This window comes from Myxine glutinosa, chromosome 4 (genome assembly GCF_964187855.1).
Source record: "Myxine glutinosa chromosome 4, kmMyxGlut1.1, whole genome shotgun sequence".
NCBI lineage: Eukaryota > Metazoa > Chordata > Myxini > Myxiniformes > Myxinidae > Myxine > Myxine glutinosa.
In genome coordinates, this window is record NC_136264.1 from 82,209,737 (window position 1) to 82,235,205 (window position 25,469).

The window sequence follows — 25,469 nt, forward strand, 5'->3', positions numbered from 1 at the left end:
TTCTCACAGTTATATATATATATATATATATATATATATATATATATATATATATATAACTGTGAGAAATAGTTGAAACTCCACAGTACGAGCAGGGCGTCTCATTTGCATTAAATAAATAATCGGGAGATTAAATCAGACGCGGACGTAGCTTCAGGACGATCAATCTTTAATTCTCGACAAGCTTATATATATGGTTTGTATATACGTACACGTACATATATAGCTTTCTCTTGTATAAACGGGCTCCTGGAATCTCCTGAAAAGAGTTGTCTTTCTTTTTTTTTTTCCCGGCACCCAGGGCGCATTATATTGTGTGAAGTTAAAGGGGGGCTGACAGCGTGGCCTAGAGGTACGAGCACTCGCCTCTAAGATGTCTATCCTGGGTTTGAATCTTCCTCCAGCTATAAACTCTCATCCTGGTGTCTCGCAGGCAGGACAAAGCATCAATGTGTGTGCCGTCCCTTGGTAGATGTTAACCTGGGTGTCCCATCTGCTGACATTGGTTGGTGGACGTTAAAAATCGCCATGCTATCATTCGCGAAGAGTAGGCGAACTATCGCCAACACGCTAAATATATTCCAAATTCCTGTCCTGACTTCCTGAGTCAGAATGATTATTATTATTATTTCTTATGCAGGCTGTGTCTGCTGGTTACATCATCGCTGGGAGCACGGCTTTGCTGCTGATGCAGTGTCCCCTGTTTCCAGTAATCTGGTGCTCATTTTGCCGACCTCGGAAGGATGACAGCCTGTCAATCCACCTGGTGCTATTTAACAGCATGCCAGGGGCTCAAATTCAAGACCCTCAGATCTTAAGCCAGCCACCTTAACCGTTAAGCTAACACCAGACCTATAGTCGGAGTGATGACCCGACCAGGGTTGTATTGTAACCTAGTAACTGCATTGGCAGCACTAACACTCTACAAAGGGCATGGTACATGATTATGACGATGATGTTGATGATGACGTCAAATGGGCTATTGTTAACAGCAAATTTAATAGAAATTGGGATTGAAATTTTTCTCCAACTAATTGTCGAGGTACCTTGTTATGCCACTTTATTTTTTACGTCGTAGCCCATAGGGCAAAGCCGTCTTGAACAGTGTTTGTCTGTCCGTATTGTTACGTGGTCTTCCCGGTGACTACCTGGTCTCGGTGACCCCCGGACCGTGAGAGGAACCCCGCCAGAAAGATATATGATTTATACGCTTTCGTAACGCAATCAATATGAATTCCAGTCAATAAGAAACCCCACACCAAGGATCCGGATTAATCAATAATATATTCCCAATCAATCAACAACAATCAACAATCAATCAACAATATTACTAAGATGGTCATCTCATATATTTCCCCCCTTGACCCCACTTACGGCGCCCTCCATAGTCACTGTCCCTCACAATGTCTCTGGGCCCCTCCCGACCAAGGTGAAGGTCGACTTCTCCGCACACGGGCGGTTGAACGGACCCCTGGCTGACGTGCTCCAAACGTGCACGTCCCGTACCGGGAACGGTGGCTGCAGCGGACACCTCCTCGGGACGCCACTGGGGTCGGAGCCCGTGATCGCGGCCTCTGGGCTGTGAACGGCTCGCAAAGCGCGCGAGGCCCAAGGTGCGACTCGTATACGCACTCGTAGGCGTCAAGGCGAACAGTGCTGGACGCTTGGTTCCTTCCAGGAACCCACGGCAACCTGACACGTAACCGGCAATCACCCCGCGCAGGTAACTCCTCTCGCCAGACGGGCTATTCAAACGCAGCGTTTCAAAGCAGATAAAGATCGACTCGGCTCGCGTTGGAGCTGGTCGAGGATCAAGATGGCCACTTCTCTCCCGACCTTGTCTTTTTTCTTCTTTTTATTCCGGTTTTTCACGATCCCGTTTCCGGTCTCGTTGGTACCATGAGCGCTTCTGACCATTTAACAACAACAACCTTTAATAGAATAAACATTAATAAGAAATGACCTGAATAGTAATTCACATAAATCCGGAATTCGTAACACTCCCCCCCTTCAAGAAAGAAAGTTTGAACACCGCAAAAACTTTCTTTGCAGGCCAACTTTGATAAACAAACAAGATACCTCACACCCCAAATCATCAGTTCCCCCGGGCACAATTATCACATCTCAAAAATAAAGCAACACTATTTCACCAAAACCCCCCGAGATTCCAAAGGTAATTCACTCTGGACCAAGCGTCAACAACTTCTAGTTTCTCTTGAATGCCGGTTAAGGGGTGGTGACCAAAGCCCCAAAGTTAAACAACTCGATAGCACTTTTTCGGGAGGCCAAGCTGAGTATTCACTACATGGACGCCTTAAGGAATGTGGAGTTCACGGTTAGTCCGGGGAGGAAAGTTCATTACATGGACGCCTTTAAGAACGTGGAGTTCACGGTTAGTCCGTGCAGGAAAGTTCACTACCTGGACGCCTTTAAGAACGTGGCGTTCACGGTTAGTCCGTGTAGGAGCCCAGGCTCCTAGCCCAGGCGTGTAGGAGCCCAGGCCCAGGCTCCGCCGTATATAGTGCTTCAACTTATCTGGACTCCTAACAGTTAGGGTGGGACCACTTGTCCCAGTAGTCACCTGACTGGCGGTCTCCATCTCGGCCAGTGCTCTGACAATCATTCTTTCGGGAGATGCCGTAACTCGGGGAGCCTCCATAGTAATATCGGCTGCTGCCAACACCAAAACTACCGCCAAGTTGTCCTCTTCTGTAGACCTCTCGACGCCTACGAAATGCCTTCCCTACTGTTATGGTCCGACCCTCCAAATCCTTACCATTCCAATTCTTCTCTGCCTCTCTGGCGTCTTTTGTGCTTGCAAACGTGACAAAGCCGAACCCTCTTGACTGTTGCGTTTCCCTGTCTTTTACCAACCGCACTTCCACCAGCGGCCCATATCTGTTGAAGACAGAGGTCAGAACTTCTTCCTATGTTTTGAAGTTCAGTCCCCCTACAAATAACTTGGTACTTTTGTCGCCATCCCGAGCTGGTGTGGTGTTATTTTCCCTGCTGGGCTCTTTACCAACCCTTGGGTTACCATAAACTTGACCCCCGGCCAAATCATTCCCGATAACCACAGATACTCCCTCTACAGGAAGCGTGGCTTGTAAACCGACGGTGACCAGTCCTGACACCAAATCGGATTCCAAATGGATGACATGAAGTGGGGCACTAACACAGCCACCGATCAAACATGTTTTCTTTCACTCTGGCAAACTCCACATGGGTCTCACTCTCCCTCTTCCTGGCATTCCTGAATTTTTGCCGGTAAGCTTCAGGAACCAACTCATAGGCTTTGAGAATGTGCTTCTTCAATACCTCATAATCTGCACATTGGTCCATTGGTAGCGCCGAATAAATATGTTGAGCTTTACCCACCAGCACACTTTGCACTAGTATGGTCCAGGCCTCCTCCGGCCAGTTTAACTGTCGAGCCACTTTCTCAAAGTGTGGAAAAAATTTAGCGACTTCCTTTTCACTGAAGGGTGGAAGCAGCCTCACATGTCTGCCCACATCCCAGGTGTTCTGGCTAGGTGTCGGCCCAGTCAGCAAGGGTGGTACCTCTCCCCGTTCTCTCATTAACTCCAGCTCCTTGAATTTAATTTCTTGCTGAAGCGCCATGTCACGTTCCTTTAATTCCCTTTCGGCTTTTCTCTCCTCTGCTTCGAGTTCCCTTGCAGCTCTCCTCTCCTCTGCTTTTCTCCCTTCTAACCTTTCCTGGAGTTCTCGTTCCACTCTCCTTTCCTCTGCTTGTTTCTCTTCTCTCCTCTCTTCTGCTTTCCTTTCCTCTTCTGCTCTTTCCTTTTCTGCTTTCCTTTCTTCTTCTGCTCTTTCCTTTTCTGCTTTCCTTTCTTCTTCTGCTCTTTCCTTTTCTGCTTTCCTTTCTTCTTCTTTGATCCGTTCCTGGCTCCGTAATTGCAACTCCAGTTTCCGGAGCTCAACGTCTTCTGGTTCTTCGGGTAGCCACTCCCAGGCTAACTCGTCCCATGTTCCTAATCCCACCATAGATTGTAACACCGCGGTCTGCAACTCTGCCTTCCTCAAATTAGTTCGGACCTCCAAATTAAAATGTTTGGCCAATTTCAAGAGGTCCGATTTTAGTAACGCTCGGAACTGTGCCTCACTTGGGGTTACCGCACAGTTCTGTGCCACAAACGCCATGGTGACTATCGTTAACACCTGTTAACCTTCACCCAAGACTTTACCACAATTTCCCAAAAATTTACCAATTAATACTTAATTAATACATTTTAATTAATAAAAATATTATTTTATTATTTTATACAATTTTATATCCCGGAATTCAATTGGACGAGCCCCCAATTCTGTTACGTGGTCCTCCCGGTGACTAACTGGTCTCGGTGACCCCCGGACCGTGAGAGGAACCCCGCCAGAAAGATATATGATTTATACGCTTTCGTAACGCAATCAATATGAATTCCAGTCAATAGACAATAAGAAACCCCACACCAAGGATCCGGATTAATCAATAATATATTCCCAATCAATCAACAACAATCAACAATCAATCAACAATATTACTAAGATGGCCATCTCATATATTTCCCCCCTTGACCCCACTTACGGCGCCCTCCATAGTCACTGTCCCTCACAATGTCTCTGGGCCCCTCCCGACCAAGGTGAAGGTCGACTTCTCCGCCACGGGCGGTTGAACGGACCCCTGGCTGACGTGCTCCAAACGTGCACGTCCCGGACCGGGAACGGTGGCTGCAGCGGACACCTCCTCGGGACGCCACCGGGGTCGGAGCCCGTGATCGCGGCCTCTGGGCTGTGAACGGCTCGCAAAGCGCGCGAGGCCCAAGGTGCGACCCGTATGCACACTCGTAGGCGTCGAGGCGAACAGTGCCGGACGCTTGGTGCCTTCCAGGAACCCACGGCAACCTGACACGTAACCGGCAATCACCCCGCACAGGTAACTCCTCTCGCCAGCCGGGCTATTCAAACGCAGCGTTCCAAAGCAGATAAAGATCGACTCGGCTCGCGTCGGAGCTGGTCGAGGATCAAGATGGCCGCTTCTCTCCCGACCTTGTCTTTTTTCTTCTTTCTCTTCCAGTTTTTCACGATCCAGTTTCCGGTCTCGTTGGTACCAGGAGCGCTTCTGACCATTTAACAACAACAACCTTTAATAGAATAAACATTAATAAGAAATGACCTGAATAGTAATTCACATAAATCCGGAATTCGTAACAGTATGTATGTATGTCCCCTTAAACGTACACCACTCAAAGCTGGGGATCTGGTCACATGACGAGGGTGATGTGATGTCATTCCGGCCGTACGACGGCTGACTCCACACACCGCCATTTTGATTCCTATGCTGTTCAGGCCGGCCATATCGTTGAACCTGTGATGTATCACAATCGACATGCTCTACCTCTACGTTTTTCATTCAGTGTGAAACACAAACAAACACGTCAAACACATGAAGTAAAACACATGAAAATAAGGATCTTTTACAACACTCGATTGTTATCTTGGCTGTGGTTGTTGTTGTTTGTGGACTCCTTCTGTGTAGTTTGATATATTTTTCTATTGCTTCGCAAAATATCACCACTGTATACATGTAATTTTGTATGCTGTCCTTCTAAAGGGGTTATATTGTCGTAGAATAATAAATGTTTCCGTTCAAACTGCTGTGTGAATAAACCATACAGTAGTGCTTCTTCCTCTTATTCAATCTCGTAAAGAGGATTTTAGAACTGGCAAGTTCGTGATTAAACAAACGATTTTTTACGGCTTCGATGTTTGGTTTCTGTGTTTACAGCGTTTGTCTCTCCATATGTGTGTTTGTCCCTCACATATTAATCCTACAAATTGGGTGAGTTTTAAGTCGACCATTACGCTTCTGAAAGGTAGAATGTAATGCCATTTGGCTTTGCCAGTTATGTTTCTTTCAACACCCTTTAGGTAACGTCCATATATTACATCATATACCTGGTTGGGGTAAATTATCACACTTGATGATTGGGCGGAACTGAAATTATGACAACAGGGTGATTATATATGATTGGGGGGTGTGGGGGGGGGGGGGGATTGGGGTGGGGTGCATGCCCCCCAGATCATATACAATTAAAACATTTGATTAAGGGCTCGTCAAAAACTGAAGCGTTTCTTATGACTGCCTCCAACCACCCTAAGCCTGGTGTTGGCTTAACGATTAGGGTGGAGGGCTTGGGATCCTAGAGTCCGGAGTTTGAATCCCAGCCAGATGTTGAATTAACAGCCAAGTGGGGTTGACTCAGCCTGTTCATCTTTCCGGGGTCGGCAAACTCAGTACCAACTCACTGGGTCCTCTCTCATGGAGGTTGGTGGCAGGATTTGCACTCCGGCCGCCGTAAAACACCTCATTCTGTAACACACACAGCGGTGTGTATCGGGATGGTGCTGAGGTCACTTTGATAGTGTTGACGAACTGACCAACATAATAGAACTAGATGGTATTCATAGAATACTTACCCTGCGCAGTCAACTTGTTGTGAACCAACTCTTCTGTTTTTGAATTTTTTTTTCTTTGATCCAATATGGCTGCCAGACCACGTGAGCGATGACATCATAAATTTATATTCTCTAATATAATTGTTGCATAGATTACGCTGAATACATTTCAAACTGATCAGACTAAGCGTTGTCCCTGTCGAATTATGACGTCATAAATATGGCACCATTGACATAATCGTTAACAACACCTATTCCCCATATGGAGTTCTTTACAATGAGCCACGTTTCAATTTTTTCCATGCAGCGGTTTTGGAGATCGAGGTGCAACATTTTTCGGTTTTTCCAAGATGGCGCCTGTACTGCATTACCTATGACGTCATGATTATCATTAAAATATTCTACATGAGGAGGCATTCCTATGGTGAAAATGTTGTGCCCATCAGACCAACAGTTGCTGATAAAAAAAAATTCACAATGATCGGATAAGTGTTGTGCTTGTCGAATTATGATGACATAACGATGTCATAATTATGATGTCATAATGACATCATCATTAACATATCTTATTCCCCAAGGGGAGTACTTGAAAATGAGCCATGTTTCCATTTTTTCCATGGAGCAGTTTCAGAGATATAGAGGTGCAACTTTTTTCGATTTTTTTCCAAGATGGCGTCTGCACCACGTGACATATGACGTTATAATTATCACTAAAAAATCTACAGGAGCCGCACATATTCTGAAAATTTCGTGTCCATCGCTCTAACAGTTGCAGAGGAATTTTTGTTTTATTCATACTGATCATATCAAGCGTTGTACTTGTCGAATTATGACGTCATAATTAAGGCACCGATGACATCACCATCAACATATCTTATTCACCATGGTGAGTACTTGACAATGAGCCATGTTTAAATTTTTTGCATTAAGCGGTTTGGGAGATGTAGAGGTGTAACGTTTTTCCAAGATGGCGTCCGTATCACGTGAACTATGACGTCATAATTATGAATAAAAAATTATACAGGCGGAGGCACTCATATGGTAAAATTTCGTGCCATGACACACGCGTGGGGTGCAAAACCAATTTTATTGAAACTGAGAAAAGGAAGAGAAGAGAGAATGATAGGGCAAAGAAAGGATGGTAGATTGGTGGGAGGTGAAAGAGAAGGGATGTTGAGAGGAGACTTGGCTAAGAGGTAGCAATGGAGGGACCTTAATAACATACCATAGCAGGTGGCTGTTTGACACAACTTCATATGTTGCTTTTTCCGACAATAATATTTGCAAGGCAATAAAAGCCTCACACATCGAGGTTTAAAGCCTCACACATCGAGGTTTAAAGCCTCACACATCAGAGCGATTTAACATGATTGAATCCACCATGCATCACCGGAGGCGAGGAGCAATGTCACCGATGCTCACACTTCATTAAATTTGATCCTCAAAAACGCACGAGATGTCTCTTTTTGAGTAACAGTTTGACTTTGGAAATGCTCAGTATTGTCACAAAATCCGCCCCACCATCCTGCCAGAACAAGATATTAGTATGTTTGTAGGTAATTCAACAAAAATGGTTGTTTGCATATAATGGCGGATTTTCTGGTAACATGGATGTGTTGTAACATGGACACAGTGGGCCGATTGGATTGGTGAGGTTTGATGAGCAATGATGTGCAAGTTATTGTGATACCATCGCTGTATTTGTTTTACTATAATGTGAAATTATTATTTCTCACGTGTATTTGCTGACCTATTACCCCCAAGCCCCTAGATACCCCAGTCGATAGCTCAGAAGCGAGGGGGGGTTAAGCAGGCAGTCCTGTCTGAAAATGTGGCAATTACATAGTATAGAGCCGTGGTTCCCAACCTGGGGGCCATGGTGTATTTCTCGGGGGGCCATGGGGGTAATTTTAACCATACTAAAAATTAAAAAAAAAAATTGTTTTTTTTTAAATATTGTTTTGACTTTGATATTGTTTTTTGTTTTTTTCCTATTGCAGATTTGACGTTATGGCTTCTGGGAGTAAAAAAAGAAAGTATCTTGACGAATACATACAGCGTGGATTCACGTCCATTACCGTGTCACCCAAATGTTTCTAAGACTTGTTTTTACATCTCGGAGTACTAAAGCACCATTTAGTTTTTTTTGTTTTTTTTCTTCTATCACTGCCAATTTCCGAAATTTCTGAACTGTATCTCGGAGCCGGCACTTTCACAATGAAAATTTGCATCAATGAGAATAAAAAGTATGACGAGTTGACATAATTATTTTGGATCCTGAGCTAATTTTAAGGTAATGACCCAATTATAGATATTTAACATTTTCCACAATAACTTGACAAACGTTTGTCCGATCAGAATGAAATTGCCTCTCTTGATGGTCTAGCTCTAGAGGCCATCCTTCTGATTTAAAGATCAATGCAAAAATGGCGGTCTTTAAAAAACGTGTTTTTTGTCATCACTCAATTTTGCCAATGTGGAATCTTAATGACCGCTTGGCCTTCCAAGATGTTCTTGCATCAGAATAGTGGACCTGCACTGAAGTTGTGTATCTGATATTTAATTCATGTTCTTGACCTATTTTTTTCGGATTGTGACCGAATTAACAAAAAAAACACCTTTATGATCATAACTTGAATAATTTTCCTCTGATTTTCATGATGTTGAGTTTTATGGATAGATTGTAAATGGGGACACATTTTCATAATTTACACACTACCCATAAATATTGAAGGTCAAGGTTGTATGGTGGTCCGAAAAGATAATGGCCATCATTGGATCGCGGGTGCCGGTGGAGGCTTACCTTTGGCGATTGCTATGTGATCGCAGATAACGAGTTGTTAACTGTGAAATTGTCCACAATCTAGGATGAATGTCTGGAGTTGTTTCGTTTACAGCCTGTGGCTGCCGGTTACATCATTTTTCTGGAAGCACAGCTGTGCCGCTGATGCAGTGCCCGTTACTAGTAAGTTGGAACTCATTTTTCCGATCTTGGAAGGACGACAGGCTGAGTCAACCACCTGGTGTTATTTCACTTAAGGCTGACCCTTGGATCTAAGGGGTGACCCTTAGATCTTAACCGTTAAGCCAACATCAGGCTTAATGTCTAGAGTAAAACAGAATGCAACTAACTCGAATCGGCTTGTTCTTGTCACTGACCCAACAACATCCACCAAGTTTTGTCATAATCTGTCCATAAATTTTTTGAAATGCGTATCCAACTACATATCATTTTTGGCCCCATCTCTCATTGGTGATGAATCACTTTAAAAATATAAAAATATATTTCGTATCTGGATCCAGATCTTCACCAAAATCGATTCAATTCGTCCATGTCACACACGCAGCCTGTCCACCAAATTTCAGCCAAATCCATCCATAATTTTTCGTGATATCCTGCTCACAGACAGACAGACAAACAGACAGACAGGGGTGAAAACATAACCTCCAACCCACCTTAGGTGGTGGAGGTAAAAATGGGGTCTAACGGAAAAGCGTTTTCAAATTTATTTATGTCATTAAAAATGTATTTTGAAAAAAAAATGTATGTCATCTTCATTTGGTGTCGGTGATCTCTTTTTCGCAACGACAGATAACAATCTGTCCAACAACTAGCAGCACATGTTTATCAGCCTCCAAATGGGTGGAGATCACCGTTAGTACTCCCACTGGAAAAGGTCATCTGTACTCCCAAAAAGGAAAAAAGACTGCGATCAGCAGGTGTTTGGGCCTGCACATGTCAATAGGGGGGAGGCGCTTTCCCTTTCCCGAAACTTAATCTTAACCCAACTTATTCGAAAGATGACAATGCCTTCCCCATGCATAACTGGAACAGCAGCCCTACAGTATCCTAAAACACTCAGAACGCCATGAATGCACTTTGACAAATGATGCCAATGGCGAAGCATATGAGGCAGTTCTTTCCTGTGCAGAGGAAGCACATAAAGGCGACTTTGATACCTAACGACTAACATGGCAGTACCATTTATGTCGAAGCCCAACTGAATTAAATGGAGGAATACTCTCAGAATGAGAAACTTTCTTGGAAATGTATGCTGCTGTTGAGGCCTGGATATACTATCCAATTTGGCCGCAACTTGTTTTTTGAATCAAAAAATGTGCAATTTTTCATTGCGCATCTTCATGTGTCCATTCTATCCTTTTAGCTGTGCCACATTACTTCATCATCCACGTGATATCATGCAGTGAGCTGATTTGGCTGAGACTTTAATGAGGTGGGAAAAGTTGCATGAAAGTTTCCAAAAGTAGAGGAGTCATCTATTTTTTGCAACTTCTCGTCAACTTTCATAAATATTGCAACTCCTAGAATATATTTGCAACCTTTTTTGTACAAAAAATAAGTTGCAGACTTATTATACGGGTAGGTGAGGGAAATGACTCACGCAGAGAATTGGTGTTACAAAAGGGGGTTAAAGTTTTGTACACCTCTTCTTTCCTATTCCATCTCCAGGTGCTGCATGACATCATCGCCGGGCATTGAAGGGGGCCCGGCGATGACGCGTGCTGAAGGGGAGTACTCAGTTTTCACTCCGTTTGTTTTCCTTCTTGTTTGTTACTTGCGAAAATCGAAGATTTTCAATTATATTGGTTGGTGCGTTATTCTGTCTGTCTGTTTGTCTGTCTGTCTGTTTGTCTGTATGTCTGTTTATCTGTCTGTCTGTCTGTCTGTCTGTATGTATGTCAGTCGCCTACAGGTCACAATTTTCAACCGATCTTCACGAAACTTCACCAAATGGTAGAGTTGGTCATAAGCAAGAAGCCTATTGTTTTTGGGGTCAAAAGGTCAATAGGTCAACATAGGCCAAAGGTCACCAACTTTGTCAAATTTCTAAAATCCTCAATTTTCACCCAATTGACTTGAAATTTGAAGAGGATTTGCATACCAGGTCACTGCATTCAATCACCAATTATATTTTAGGTCAACATAGGCCAAATTTCTAAAATCCTCAATTTTCATCTGATTGACTTGAAATTTTAAGAGGATTTGCATACCAGGTCACTGAATTCAACCACAAATTATCTTTGAGGTCATCATAGGCCAACAACGTATTGTAGGGATTTCGCACGTATCGTGCTATGCACGACATTTCTTGTTACTTGCAAAATCGAAGATTTTTCAAGTATATTGGTCGGTTGCGTTTGTGGTTCTGTCTGTCTGTCTGTTTGTTACTTGCAAAATCGAAGATTTTTCAAGTATATTGGTCGGTTGTGTCTGGTTCTGTCTGTCTGTGGTTCTGTCTGTCTGTTTGTCACCGGCCTACAGGTCACAATTCTAAACCGATCGTCACGAAACTTCACCAAGTTGTCTAGATCGTCCAAATTGAGAAGCCTATTGATTTTGAGGTCAAAGGTCAAAGGTCATCTGGAGGTCAAATTTCTAAAATCGCCATTTTAAATCCGATTGACTTGAAAATTGAACAGCATTTGCATATCGAGTCACTAAATTGGGAAACCAACTATTTTTGAGGTCAAAAGGTCAAAGGTCAACTGAAGGTCAAACTTCCAAAATCATCAATTTTCATCTGAAAACCCGTCAATTTTCATCCGATTGACTTGGAAATTGAACAGCATTTGCACATTGCGTCAATAAATAGGAAAACTAACTATATTTGAGGTCAAAAGGTCAAACCTCCAAAATCATCAATTTTCATCTGAAAATCTATCAATTTTCATCCGATTGACTTGATAATAGAACACCATTTGTGCATTGCCTCACTGAATTGGAAACGAACTATTTATGAGGTCAAAAGGTCAAAGGTCAACTCAAGGTCAAACTTCTAAAATCATCATTTTTCATCTGAAATATCGTCACTTTTCATCCTGTTGACCCGAGCTTTGATCAAGATTGTAAATTTTAATCTTCATGAAATGGATAATTTGCTGTATCAATGGAAAACTTTGGAGAGGGGGGGGGGGGGGGGGTGATTTTGCAAGTATCGTGCTACGCATGATGACGTCCTCTTGTTTGTCTGTTTGTTCGTCACCGGCCTACATGTCACAATTCTGAACCGGTCGTCACGAAACCTCACCAAGTTGTATAGGTCGTCCCAATTGAGAAGCCTATTGTTTTTGGGGTCAAAAGGTCAACATAGGCCAAAGGTCACCAACTTTGACAAATTTCTAAAATCCTCAATTTTCATCCGATTGACTTGAAATTTGAAGAGGACTTGCATATCTGGTCACTGAATTCAACTACCAAGTACATTTGAGGTCAACATAGGCCAAAATGCCAACATAGGCCAAATTTCTAAAATCCTCAATTTTCATCAAATTGACTTGAAATTTGAAGAGGACTTGCATATCTGGTCACTGAATTCAACCACCAAGTATATTTGAGGCCAACACCAGTGAAAAGGTCAACATAGGTCAAATTTCTAAAATCCTCAATTTTCATCTGATTGACTTGAAATTTGAAGAGAACTTGCATATCTGGTCGCTGAATTCAACCACAAATTATGTTTTCGGTGAACATAGGCCAAAAGGTCAACGTAGGCCGAATTTCTAAAATCACCAATTTTCATTTGATTGACTTGAAATTATAAGAGGATTTACATATATGGTCACTGAATTCAAGCACCAGCTATTTTTGAGGTCAAAATAGGCCAAAAGGTCAACATAGGCCAAGTTTTTTTAATCCTCAATTTTCATCCGATTGACTTAAAAATTGAACAGCATTTGCACATTGAGTCACTAAATAGGGAAACGAACTATTTTTGAGGTCAAAAGGTCAAAGGTCAACCTTACAAAATCATCATTTTTCATCTGAAAAATCGTCACTTTTCTTCCTGTTGACCCGAGCTTAGATCAAGATTGTCAATTTTAATCTTGGTGAAGTGGACAATTTGCTGTATCAATGGAATTTTTTTTCTTGGGGGTGGGGGGCGGATTTTGCAAGTATCGTGCTCCGCATGACGTCTTCTTGTTTGTTTGTCCGGGTGATATCTCAGCCATCCTTTAAAGCCAGGAAGATATTTGGAAACAACAGTGACCAAGTGATGTGGCTATAAAGGGTATTGTTGCAGATCCCGGGTTCGTCGACGTACAAAGGGGGGTTTATGCCCCGTTCCCCCATGAACTCCGGTTCCACTGAGGGCGCCGACCACGACTAAACTCGTGGTTGACGGATTGCTAGGCAACTTCAGCCACCGAGCCCGCAGCTGTGAGTGGAAGGGTTAGCGGTCACAACCCGAATACCTTCGGACACATGCAGCCGTGAGGACGGGGACTGAACCCCGCACAAGTCACACTTATTTCTGACGCCCGAGCAGTTGTGCATCGCGTGACCCATGCCGTTACACTAAGCGTACTTCGGACCCGATTGAGCAGTTTTAATTCAGGCGATGCTCGGTCAATCAATGGAAAATGACAACGATGGTCAGGTTGGAAGTACCAAACACAGTATTTAATTGCAGGTATGTACAGAACAGAGACAAAGCAGAGAATCTTAGCCACCTTACCTATACTCCAAGACAAGGGCCCTCATTCGTTCGGGAAAGGGGGAGAGGGTAATGCGCGGGGAAGCGCGGCCGCTTCTTGCAGCTCGCCCGGATGGGCTCGGTCGTGCAGCTCACCTGGATGGGCTCGGTCGTGCAGCTCACCTGGATGGGCTCGGTCGTGCAGCTCGCCCGAATGGGCTCGGTCGTGCAGCTTGCCCGGATGGGCTCGGTCGTGTAGCTCACCCGGATGGGCTTGGTCATGCAGCGAACGGGCGAGGATCGGCTCGGTGGACGAAAACACCAGGAATCGCTCCAATCCAAGGCGCCAACAGCCGAAGACGATCGCGGCAGGGACGACATGATGAGGACAAACCAGGAGCGGGAACCAGAGAGAGCAGGAACCAGAGAGAGAATGTGTTCTGGGCCGGGTTTTTATAACACCAAACCCCTTCCTGAATGTTCCATCGCTCTCAATTGGTGGCCGGGGGTCACGTGACGTGACAGCCCCTCATTGGCCACCCTCGGTCACTCCCCCCTGCCTTCCCTTTAGCTCCCATTGGGTGCTCGCTGCCCCTCCTCCCAGGAATGTCTCGTTCCTCCTTCGGGGAAGGTTTATTCCTCCTTCGTGCCTTCAGGGCCTAGTCTACTCCCATGACAAGGCAAATTTAGGCTTCAACGAGGCCTACAATCATCCTGCCTGACTCAACGCATTATTTGTTTTCTTTCTAAACACTGGAAAGGGCCTATGCTTTACATTTAATAAGAAATAACTAACTATAAGAGGCTACATGTTGTGGTGTAACTAACTATAGGGGGGTTGCCTTTATTCGCAAAACCGCAACAGTATTTTTGATTTATTGATTAATTAATTTCTTGATTAATGAAATAATGGATTAATTTTTCTTCTGATTAATTATTTATTCAATTTTCAAAATGTTACAGATTCGGATGAAGCACTGGTGGTTTAATTACGCTATTAGCTAATTGATTAATTAAATATTTTTAGATTATTATTTATTTATTTTTATTACTCTATCAAATCTTTCAATTATTGTACACCTTTCCCTCCCAATACCGTCTCTATGTACTGCACGGTGGCATCACAGGGCGCCGAAGGCACCCCGGCAATGCCGCACGTTGGAGGATATGTTATTTATTTATTTGGTATGTGGGCGGTATTCTTTAAATGTATCTGTACTTGTTGGTATTACTTTTGCTCATACCTACTACAAATACCACCAGTGAACATTTCACAAGTGCACGGTACAGGGCAAACACCTATTGGATTGAGGTCAGCAATGACAAAGCAATGATTCAACCACTGTATTTACACAAGGAACCGATTGATTCCATCAACGTGCTCGGTATTGCAAATCGGTTTTCAAGCAGACTCAGTGGCATTGTGGCGGACACAAAAGCCCACTGGCGTGGTGACATCATTCCACGCACCGAGTGGGCGGTGGCCACGCCCGAGGGGTAGGCGTGGCCTCATGATATACCCCGGGCGACCAGCCCGGAGGAGTTTAGTGTTACAGTGTAGTCTTACAATAAAGACGTTTATATGTTACCGCTTGTCCGCTTCCTCCTTGCTCACAAGCAGCGCGCGTAACGCCGCGCTTTACTGGTGACCCTCGACGTTGGATCTGCCGGAGCGATCCTTCCACACGCGACGCCATCGCCATGGCCGCCTTCGTCAAACTTCCGGAATTTTGGGAGGCTCAGGCCGAAGTCTGGTTCGTCCAGGCCGAAGCCCAATTTCAGCTTCGGCACCTCACCGGCGATGACACGCGCTACTGCCACGTCGTCGCCTCCCTCGGGCCCGGCACGGCCGCTCGAGTTGTGTCCGTCCTTCGCCACCCACCGGACGGCCACAAGTACGAGGCACTCAAGCGGCTACTCCTAGCCACGTTCAGCCTCACGGACGACGCACGGGCCGACCGCCTCCTGGATCTCCCCGAGCTCGGTGAGACGCGCCCGTCGGTCCGAATGGACCATATGCTGTCACTGTTGGGCGACGAAGCCCCCGGTTCGCTATTCCGGGCGCTTTTCCGTCGCCAACTTCCAGCGCAGGTTCGCCTCGCGTTGGCCGGGACCGGGCTAACGGAACCCCGAGCATTGGCGGCCGAGGCGGACAAGTACTTCGCCGCTTCGGACACGCGGGCGAGCGTTGGCGTGGCCGTCACGGCCTTCGACGCTGATGTTCCACAGCATCATCTTCTACAGCACGCTGATGTTCCACAGCATCATCTTCTACAGCACGCTGATGTTCCACAGCATCATCTTCTACAGCACGCTGATGTTCCACAGCATCATCTTCTACAGCACGCTGTGGTTCAGCAGCATGCTGATACGCACCTCGTGAACGCCGCCACGCCCCGCCCACCGCCGCGGCGAAAACCGCCACCGCGGGGAAACCCGTCGACTCCACCGGCCTGGCGGAGCCAGCCGCACTCCTCCAGCTCCACCACCTGGTGCTGGTTCCACGCCAAGTTCGGCCACGAAGCTCGGCGGTGTCATCCGCCGTGCTCCTTCAACAGGTCGGGAAACGCCCGGGCCGGCGCTCAATTGTGGCGATGAGCGCCGGCCGTTCGAGCAGCCTGCTGTTCATAACGGACACCTTCTCCGGGCGCCGTTACCTGTGCGACACGGGAGCACAGGTGAGTGTCATTCCCGCCGGCACGTCAGACAAGCACGCCGCGGGTGGGGGCCCCGCGCTGCTTGCCGCGAACGGGACGCCCATCCGTACGTACGGAAAACGCTGCCTCTCTCTGCGGTTTGGAGGGCAGGTTTTCCGATGGACGTTCGTCACCGCCGACGTGCCCATGGCACTGCTTGGCGCGGACTTCCTGTGCGCTAATGGGCTCCTGGTCGACGTCAAGCGCAGACGGCTTGTCCAGGCCGAGACGTTCAGCTCGCTCGCATGTGCGTTGCCCAGCTCAACGAGCGGCTTGCCAAGCGGCTTGCCGAACGATTCGGTTCCGGCCACGTTGGTCTGTACGCTTCCGGCAGCGGACGCATTCACCCGCCTCCTCGCCGGCTTCCCGGCCCTCACGCGGCCCACCTTCTCGGCGGGGGCCATCAAGCATGGGGTGGCCCATCACATCCCCACCGTCGGGCCACCGGTCTACGCCCGGGCACGCCGCCTCGAGCCGACGAAGCTGGCGGTGGCAAAAGCGGAGTTCGCTACCCTGGAGCGACTCGGCATCGTTCGGCGCTCAGAGAGCGCTTGGGCGTCGCCGCTGCACATCGTGCCGAAGCCCGGCGGGGGATGGCGACCGTGCGGGGACTATCGCCGTCTCAATGACGCCACGACTCCCGACCGCTACCCCGTCCCCCACATTCAGGACTTTTCCGCCCGTTTGGCGGGCAGGTCCTTCTTCTCGAAGGTGGACCTCATACGCGGCTACCATCAGGTCCCCGTCAGGCCGGAGGACGTCCCGAAGACGGCGGTCATCACGCCATTCGGACTCTTCGAGTTCCTGCGCATGCCCTTCGGTCTGAAGAATGCGGCTCAGGCGTTCCAGCGACTGATGGACAGCGTCCTGCGCGACTTGGATTTTGTCTACGTCTACCTGGACGATATCATCGTCGCCAGCGCGTCCCGCGAAGAGCACCTACGCCACCTCCGCACGCTCTTCGAACGCCTGGGCCAGCATGGCCTGATTGTGAACCCCGCAAAGTGCCGGTTCGGCGCCGCCACAATCGATTTTCTGGGGCACCGTGTCACCAGGCACGGCGCCGTCCCCCTGCCGGCCAAGGTGGAGGCGGTGAAGGGGTTTCCGCGCCCCCGCACGATCAGAGGGCTGCAGGAGTTCCTGGGCATGGTGAACTTTTACCATCGGTTCCTGCCCCGTATCGCCCAGCTCCTGCGCCCCCTGCACGAAGCTCTCCGAGGTAAGCCGGGCAAAGGCGACGTTACCTGGACCGAGCAGATGGACACGGCGTTCACGGGCGCGAAGCTCGCCTTGGCTAACGCCACCATGCTCGCGCACCCGGCGCCCGATGCACCGATCGCCCTCACCACCGATGCCTCGGACTACGCGGTGGGCGCGGTGCACGAGCAATGGGTGCGTGGAGCTTGGCAACCGCTGGCGTTCTTTAGCCGGCAGCTTCGCCCGCCCGAACGCCGTTACAGTACCTTCGACCGCGAGTTGCTCGGACTTCACTTGGCGGTCAGGCACTTCCGCCATCTGCTCGAGGGCCGGGCGTTCACTGCCTTCGTCGACCACAAGCCGCTGATCTTCGCGATGGGCAAGGTCACCGAGCCGTGGTCGGCCCGGCAGCAGCGTCACCTCTCGGCCGTGTCCGAGTACACGACGGACATCCAGCACGTCGCGGGGAAGGACAACCCGGTGGCGGATTGCCTTTCCCGGGCCGTCGCCCATGCAGTCCACCTCGGCATCGACTATGCCCGGATGGCAGCGGACCAGGCCGCTGACCCCGACGTCCAGGCCTTGCGGACCGCCGTCACGGGCCTCCGCGTCACCGAGGTGCCGTTCGACGGCGCGGGCGCGGCTCTCTTGTGCGACGTCTCCCTCGGGCGTCCTCGCCCCATTGTGCCCGCGGGCTGGCAGCGCCAGGTGTTTGACGCCATCCACGGCCTGTCCCACCCGGGCGCGAGGGCCTCCCAAAGGCTGATCGCCGACAAGTTCGTCTGGCATGGCCTCCGGAAGGCCGTCCGCGGCTGGGCCAGGACGTGCCTCGCGTGCCAGCGCGCCAAGGTGCACCGGCACACCCAGGCCCCGTTGGCCCCGTTCACGGCGCCGGAACGCCGGTTTGACCACGTCCACGTGGACCTGGTGGGACCTCTGCCCCCCTCGCGGGGTTTCACCTACGTCCTCACCATGGTGGACCGCACCACCCGGTGGCCGGAGGCCGTGCCCTTGGCGTCGACAACGGCGGCCGATGTCGCGCAGGCTTTCATCGCCACCTGGGTCGCCCGGTTCGGCGCCCCCTCAGACATCTCATCCGACCGCGGCCCCCAGTTCACCTCGGAGCTCTGGGGGGCGGTTGCGCAGGGGCTCGGGGTCCGGCTGCACCGAACCACGGCCTACCACCCCCAGGCTAACGGCCTGTGTGAGCGATTTCACCGCTCATTGAAGGCCGCGCTCTGGGCCACCCTCCGCGACGGCGGCTGGGTCGACAGGCTCCCCTGGGTCCTGCTGGGCCTCCGGACGGCACCCAAGGAGGACCTGCGCGCATCCGCGGCGGAGTTGGTCTTCGGGCAACCGCTGCGGGTGCCGGGCGAGTTCCTCCCCGACTCCACGGCACCATGGTCCGCGGCACAGCAGCGCTCCGCTCTGCAAGAGACCGCCCAGAGGTTCGCCCCGGTGCCAACGGCATGCCACGGGCACCCACCGACGCACGTCGCCCCGGAGCTTCGCATGGCGGAGTACGTCTTCGTCCGCCACGATGCCCATCGGACACCACTGCGGCCCCCGTACGACGGGCCTTTCCGCGTGCTGGAGACCGGGGCGAAGCACTTCACCATGGACATCGGCGGTACTCCTGACCGCGTTTCGGTAGACCGCCTCAAGCCGGCCCACCTCGATGTGGACCATCCACCGCCAGTGGCCCGACCCCCACGTCGGGGCCGCCCTCCTGCGGGCGGACCCCCGGCACCGCCCAGCCCCGCCGCCACGGCGCCCCCCGGTCCTGCACCCATCCCAGGGGCAGCCAGGGGCATCCCACCTGGTATCCCTGCACCCCGGACGCCGCCGATCGCCAGGGGGCGCTTCGGCCGGGTCATTCATCTGCCCCGCAAACTGGCCCTCCAGGTGCGCGGGAATTCTGGGGGGGGGCGCGTGTGGCGGACACAAAAGCCCACTGGCGTGGTGACATCATTCCACGCACCGAGTGGGCGGTGGCCACGCCCGAGGGGTAGGCGTGGCCTCATGATATACCCCCGGGCGACCAGCCCGGAGGAGTTTAGTGTTACAGTGTAGTCTTACAATAAAGACGTTTATATGTTACCGCTTGTCCGCTTCCTCCTTGCTCACAAGCAGCGCGCGTAACGCCGCGCTTTAGCATAAAGGTTGGAGCATCCGCTCTGAGTCTCGGAATTCGATAGTTCAAACTTTGGCCGAGTCACAACAGAGACTTTTACATGATACGTGCTGCTTCCTTTGCTTGACGCTCAGCATTAAAACAAAAAGGAAAGGTCATGGACAACCAACCATAGTTCGGTAACCATTGCAGAGGTCGAATGGCCTCCTACATTGAAGTTATTTTTGAGGAAACTACTGTTGTTATTATTATATTTGAACATTCGACGCTTTTCCAAAAAATATATATCTGGTGTAAATTATCTGGAGCACTCACAAGCATTGCCGAGGGTGACTTTTTCATACTTCATTACCGGGATGCATTTCACTGGACTTGATGTTCATTTTAGCAAAGTATCATCTTTGGCATTTATCGATTCATACGGATTCCAAGGCATCGGATAGCTATGAGTAGCATGTAAATGAAGTAAATTGAGTAAATAAAGCTCTTTGAACGTACCAATATCTACCTCATTTCGTGATTTTTTTTTTTTGTTTGAAAATCAAGTGATAAAATAATGAGGGAAGCCATTCTCAATAAATGTTGATTTTCTAACTACGTTTACCAGTACATCTGATATCTGCACAAATCGCAGTCGTTTATCTCTCAAAAAAAGTGAATTTGTAAATATGAGTCGAATGATATCGTCCGTATAAGCATCCGGGTGCTCCGGGGCATATTTTAAAAACAAGCTAGCATTGTCCTGAGAAGCTTTAGGCAGTTTATTGAGTAAGTATACAATTATTCTTCATGATATTTACAACTCATGTTTTCCTTTTTTGGTGTGTGTGTGTGTGTGTGTGTGTGTGTGTGTGTGTGTGTGTGTGTGTGTGTGTGTGTGTGTGTGTGTGTGTATGTGTGTATGTGTGAGATCATCATGTACCATGCCGACAAAGTGTCATTGATTTCTACTTGGCATTCTTATCAAACAATGAAAGAATTCGTGTGACGATACCGAACCTCAAAAGAAGTTCTCACCACTTCTCCCTGCAGCGTCACGTGAAGCGGCCTTTGCATACGCAGTGAGTGCGGCGGGTACCACACACGCCGTGGCACGGGCATGCCGCGAGGGCGCGCTCGGTTCATGTGGCTGCAGCCGGGCCGCACGTCCTCGCCAGCTCCCCCGGGACTGGCTTTGGGGGGGCTGCGGAGATAACGCAGATTATGGGTATCGATTCGTGCGTGAGTTTATCGATGCCCGCGAACACGAGGGGCAGCGCTCTGGCCGTGCCAACGCCCGCCGCCTGATGAATCTGCATAACAACCAAGCCGGCCGCAGGGTGAGTGGAATCGCTCGCTTTTTCTCGTTTGCTTTAACCCTTGAATGCAGTGATTGTGCCTCGGAGGCCCACAAGGTTTTTTTGTTGTTGCAAAAACTATGCTGCACAATTATTTTTGGGAATGAGCCTCATTTTCTTTCATGTTGTTACACAAAATTCAGTGATATAAATAAATAAAAAATTTATTCAGGCTCGTGGGAAAATCTTCATTCTTCACTTACAACCCGAAAATCCGACACGAATGCAGGCCTGGGGCCATCGAGGCCCCGCATAAATGTTGTTGTACTACTATGTTATATCATTATTTTCTTGATATGAGCCTCATTATCTGCTCCTATAACTTGGTTACAAATAATTCAGTGACAAAAATATGAAAATTAAAAAACTTAACACGAATACATTCGTGGGGCCTCCGAGGCCCAAATGGCTGCATAGGTGTATGATTTTTGACAGTTGTGGACATATACATTCTAAATTAGTGAATCATATTTTTTGAGCGAATACTCCTCCATGAGCCTCAACCTTTTACAGAAAAAAAGTTGAAAAACCAAGAACAAAAATTTTTTTTTTCAAAAAAAAGAAAAGAAGATTCATTACATGTATGGAATTCTTCCAAATAATAGGATCAATGATTCACATTTTCTGAGCAAATACACATCCATGAGCATCGGCTTGGATTGAAAAAGGATATGAAAGAAAACAAATCTATAAAAAAAAAGAAAAAAAAACATTACATGAATACATCCGTTGGGCCTTCGAGGCCCAATGGCTGCGTTTATGTAAGATTTTTGACGCCTGCATCTAAGAGTTAAAGTCGTTGCCTTTGTAGTATAATTTGGTATCAGACCGCTGTCTGGTCTGATTTGAACCAAGTTTTAGTTAAAGGAGAGGCTAAGTGAAGCTTCTTGAGGCATTAATCTGGGCAGGCATGTGGAAATGGTCATGGAATGTTGAGCCATGTGGATGTTTTTGGCCTCTCAATATATTCTCTTGTTTTTTTGAAAATGCCCTCTCAATGTTGATTCGCCGTTGTGGATTCTTAGATTCCCGACAGTTCTATGAAATGCCAAGTGAAGAGAATCGTTGTTTAACTTGTGCCTGTCATGGTTCTTCATTGCAGCAGTGGAAAGCAAAGGTAATGACGATTATGAATCTGTCTTCAGGCTGTGCTCAATTCCGCTGATGTTGCGTGCAAGTGCCATGGCGTCTCTGGTTCGTGCTCATTGAAGACCTGCTGGCTGCAGCTTGCAGATTTCCGCACCATTGGAGAGGTTTTGAAGGTCTTGAAATGGAGCCACCGTCGTGTTTTTCTTTACGAGCTTTGTCTGCAGCAACTGTTTTGTCTGTCTCCTTTCATGTACAAACTCACGCATCATCAGTTATTGAGGAAAATATAATTTGGCAAGGCTCGTCTCAGTCTACATGGGAAGACCATTCGAACGATAGGCGTTACCAACTGAGAGTACAAAGCTGTATGGTAGAACCTCATGAATAAAGTGTTACAATTTTGAAAATTGATCAGTTAATGACAAATCTGCTGCTTATTTTGTTTCTTTTCTCCTTTTTTTTTTCTTCCCCCTTCCACCTCCTTCTTTATTGGTCAACATTTTTGTTTTTACCCTCGCCAGAGGAGAGGAGGATATTACTTTTGGGTCAGTTTGTTTGTCCACACATAATGTGCCAACGTACAGTCACGTGAAAAAGTAAGTACACCCCATGTAAAGTTTTGACTTTTTCAACATATTTCAACATACAGCTATTTGATCTTCATTTCAACAATATTGATAGATAAAAGTGATATTACACAACAAATATCATGAAACATTTACATTTTGTAGTCCATTGTATAATTTAAATAAACATAATGCAAATTTTGCATGTGGAAAAAGTAAGTACACCCTTGGCGCTAACAGGTGGTATTGCCCCCTTTGGCAGAAACAACCTCAAGTAGGCGTTTCTTATAACTGTCTACCAGTCTCTGACATCGACTGGGAGAAATTTTTGCCCACTCCTCCATGCAGAATTCTTTCAGCTGTGCGATGTTTGAGGGGTTTCTTGCATGCACAGCTCGTTTCAAATCCCCCACAACATCTCGATGGGATTTAGATCCGGGCTTTGCCTTGGCCATTCCAGAACCCTTGGCCATTCCATTTATTTCTTTTCAGCCATTCCTTGGTGGATTTACTGGTATGTTTAGGGTCATTGTCATGTTGCAAGGTCCACCTTCGGTTGAGCTTCAACTTTCCGACAGATGGCCTCACATTATCCTCAAGCACCCTCTGGTACAATGAAGAATTCATAGTGGATTCTATGATGGTGAGCTGCCCAGGCCCTGATGCAGCAAAGCTGCCCCAAACCATAATATTTCCACCACCATGGTTTACAGTTGGTATCAGGTTCTTGTGGCCAAATGCTGTCTTTGGTTTTCGCCAAACTTGTCTTCTGGTACTGTGGCCAAATAGCTCTACCTTTGACTCATCTGTCCAGAGCATATTGTTCCAGAAGTGCTGGTCTTTGCCTCGGTGTTCATTGGCAAACTTTAGTCTTGCCCTGATGTTCTTTCTGGACAGCAAAAGTTTCCTCCTGGCACACCTCCCATGTAGATCAAATTTGTGCAGCCTCTTTCTAATGGTAGACTCGTGCACTTTGACATCAACAGTGGGAAAAGCTACCTGGAGGTCCCGTGATGACATTCCGGGGTTATTATAGACCTCTTTCAGCATCTTGCGGTCTGCTCTCGGGCTGAACTTGCTGGGGCGGCCTGGCCTGAACAAGTTGGCAGTTGTTTGGAATCTTCTCCACTTGTAGATGATCTTCTGGACAGTCGAATGATTGATTTCAAATTGTTTGGAGATCTTTTGAAATCCCTTCCCAGACTCATAGGCATCTATAATCTTCTTTTTGAAGGCCTCAGAGAGCTCTTTTGATCTAGGCATGGTGACGCCGCACACTTCAACAACAAAGAGCAAACCAAACTAAATGTCTGAGGTTTAAATAAGACAGGTTCCTCCAAGATCCTCTCTAACGATGTTCTCATCATTTGCACCTGACCTGGTGCACCTGATTCTAATTTTCGGTATTTGAAGTAATGATAAATGTAGGGGTGTACTTACTTTTTCCACTTGCGAAATTTGCATTTATGTTTATTTAAATTCTGCAATGGTCTACAAAATGTAAATGTTTCATGATATTTGTTATATTATATCACCTTTATCTATCAATATTGTTGAAATGAAGATCAAACAGCTGTATGTTGAAATATGTTGAAAAAGTCAAAACTTTACATGGGGTGTACTTACTTTTTCACGTGACTGTATAACCTGAAACAACACTTTCTACCATATTTTTTTACACGTTATCTTTTTTCAACCGAGTACCTCACTTAAAATGAATGATACACTTAAAATGTGAGTACGTCTATATAATATGTATGATACACTTAAAATGCGAGTACGTCTATATAATATGTATGATACACTTAAAATGTGAGTACGTCTATATACTGTAATATGTATGATACACTTATATGTGAGTACGTCTATATAATATGTATGATACACTTAAAATTCGAGTACGTCTATATAATATGTATGATACACTTAAAATGCGAGTACGTCTATATAATATGTATGATACACTTAAAATATGATTACATCTATATAATATGTATAATACACTTAAAATGCGAGTACGTCTATAAAATATGTGTGATACACTTAAGATGTGAGTACGTCTATAAAATATGTGTGATACACTTAAAATGTGAGTACGTCTATAAAATAGCAAACAAGTTGTGGCGATGGTCTGCAATCTTTGATTTCTCTTTCAAGTTTGTTATTTATATCCCCACCCTCACATTCCCCTCCATTTCCCATATTCCGCAACGCATTTTCTTGTGCTTATATTTGGTTCAAACCTCACATTCAAAACATGACAAAGTATTTACAGTGTGGCTTCCAAACATGACTTAGTATTTGCAATATTTACATGTGTGTGTATATATATATATATATATATATATATATATATATATATATATATATATATATATATATATATATGCATATATATATATATATACATACACACACACAGAGCCAAAATGTATAATTTAAAATTTATATATTTAGAGTATTGTCATGTGACTCCCCGTGGTTAATACCGGGGAAATCATGGATAGCCAATAGCGAGCTTTTAACTCTGAAGGCGATGCCCAAATATGGCTTTTATC

The 25,469-nt window shown here is 46.9% G+C and overlaps 2 protein-coding genes across 3 annotated transcripts in view; one reads left to right on the forward strand and one right to left on the reverse strand.

Moving 5' to 3' along the window:
• LOC144891773 (uncharacterized) overlaps positions 1–25,469 on the reverse strand; it is a 469,129-nt gene that overhangs the window by 120,551 nt on the left and 323,109 nt on the right. The window lies entirely within an intron of this gene.
• LOC137416732 (protein Wnt-5b-like) overlaps positions 1–25,469 on the forward strand; it is a 70,164-nt gene that overhangs the window by 16,705 nt on the left and 27,990 nt on the right. The window contains exons 3-4 of one of the 2 annotated variants that reach the window (XM_068102349.2): positions 20,952–21,238; positions 22,402–22,518. In XM_068102349.2, the coding sequence (XP_067958450.1) occupies positions 20,952–21,238; positions 22,402–22,518 (404 nt within the window). The remainder of the gene's footprint in view (positions 1–20,951; positions 21,239–22,401; positions 22,519–25,469) is intronic. The other variant, XM_078776086.1, reaches the window with a different exon arrangement.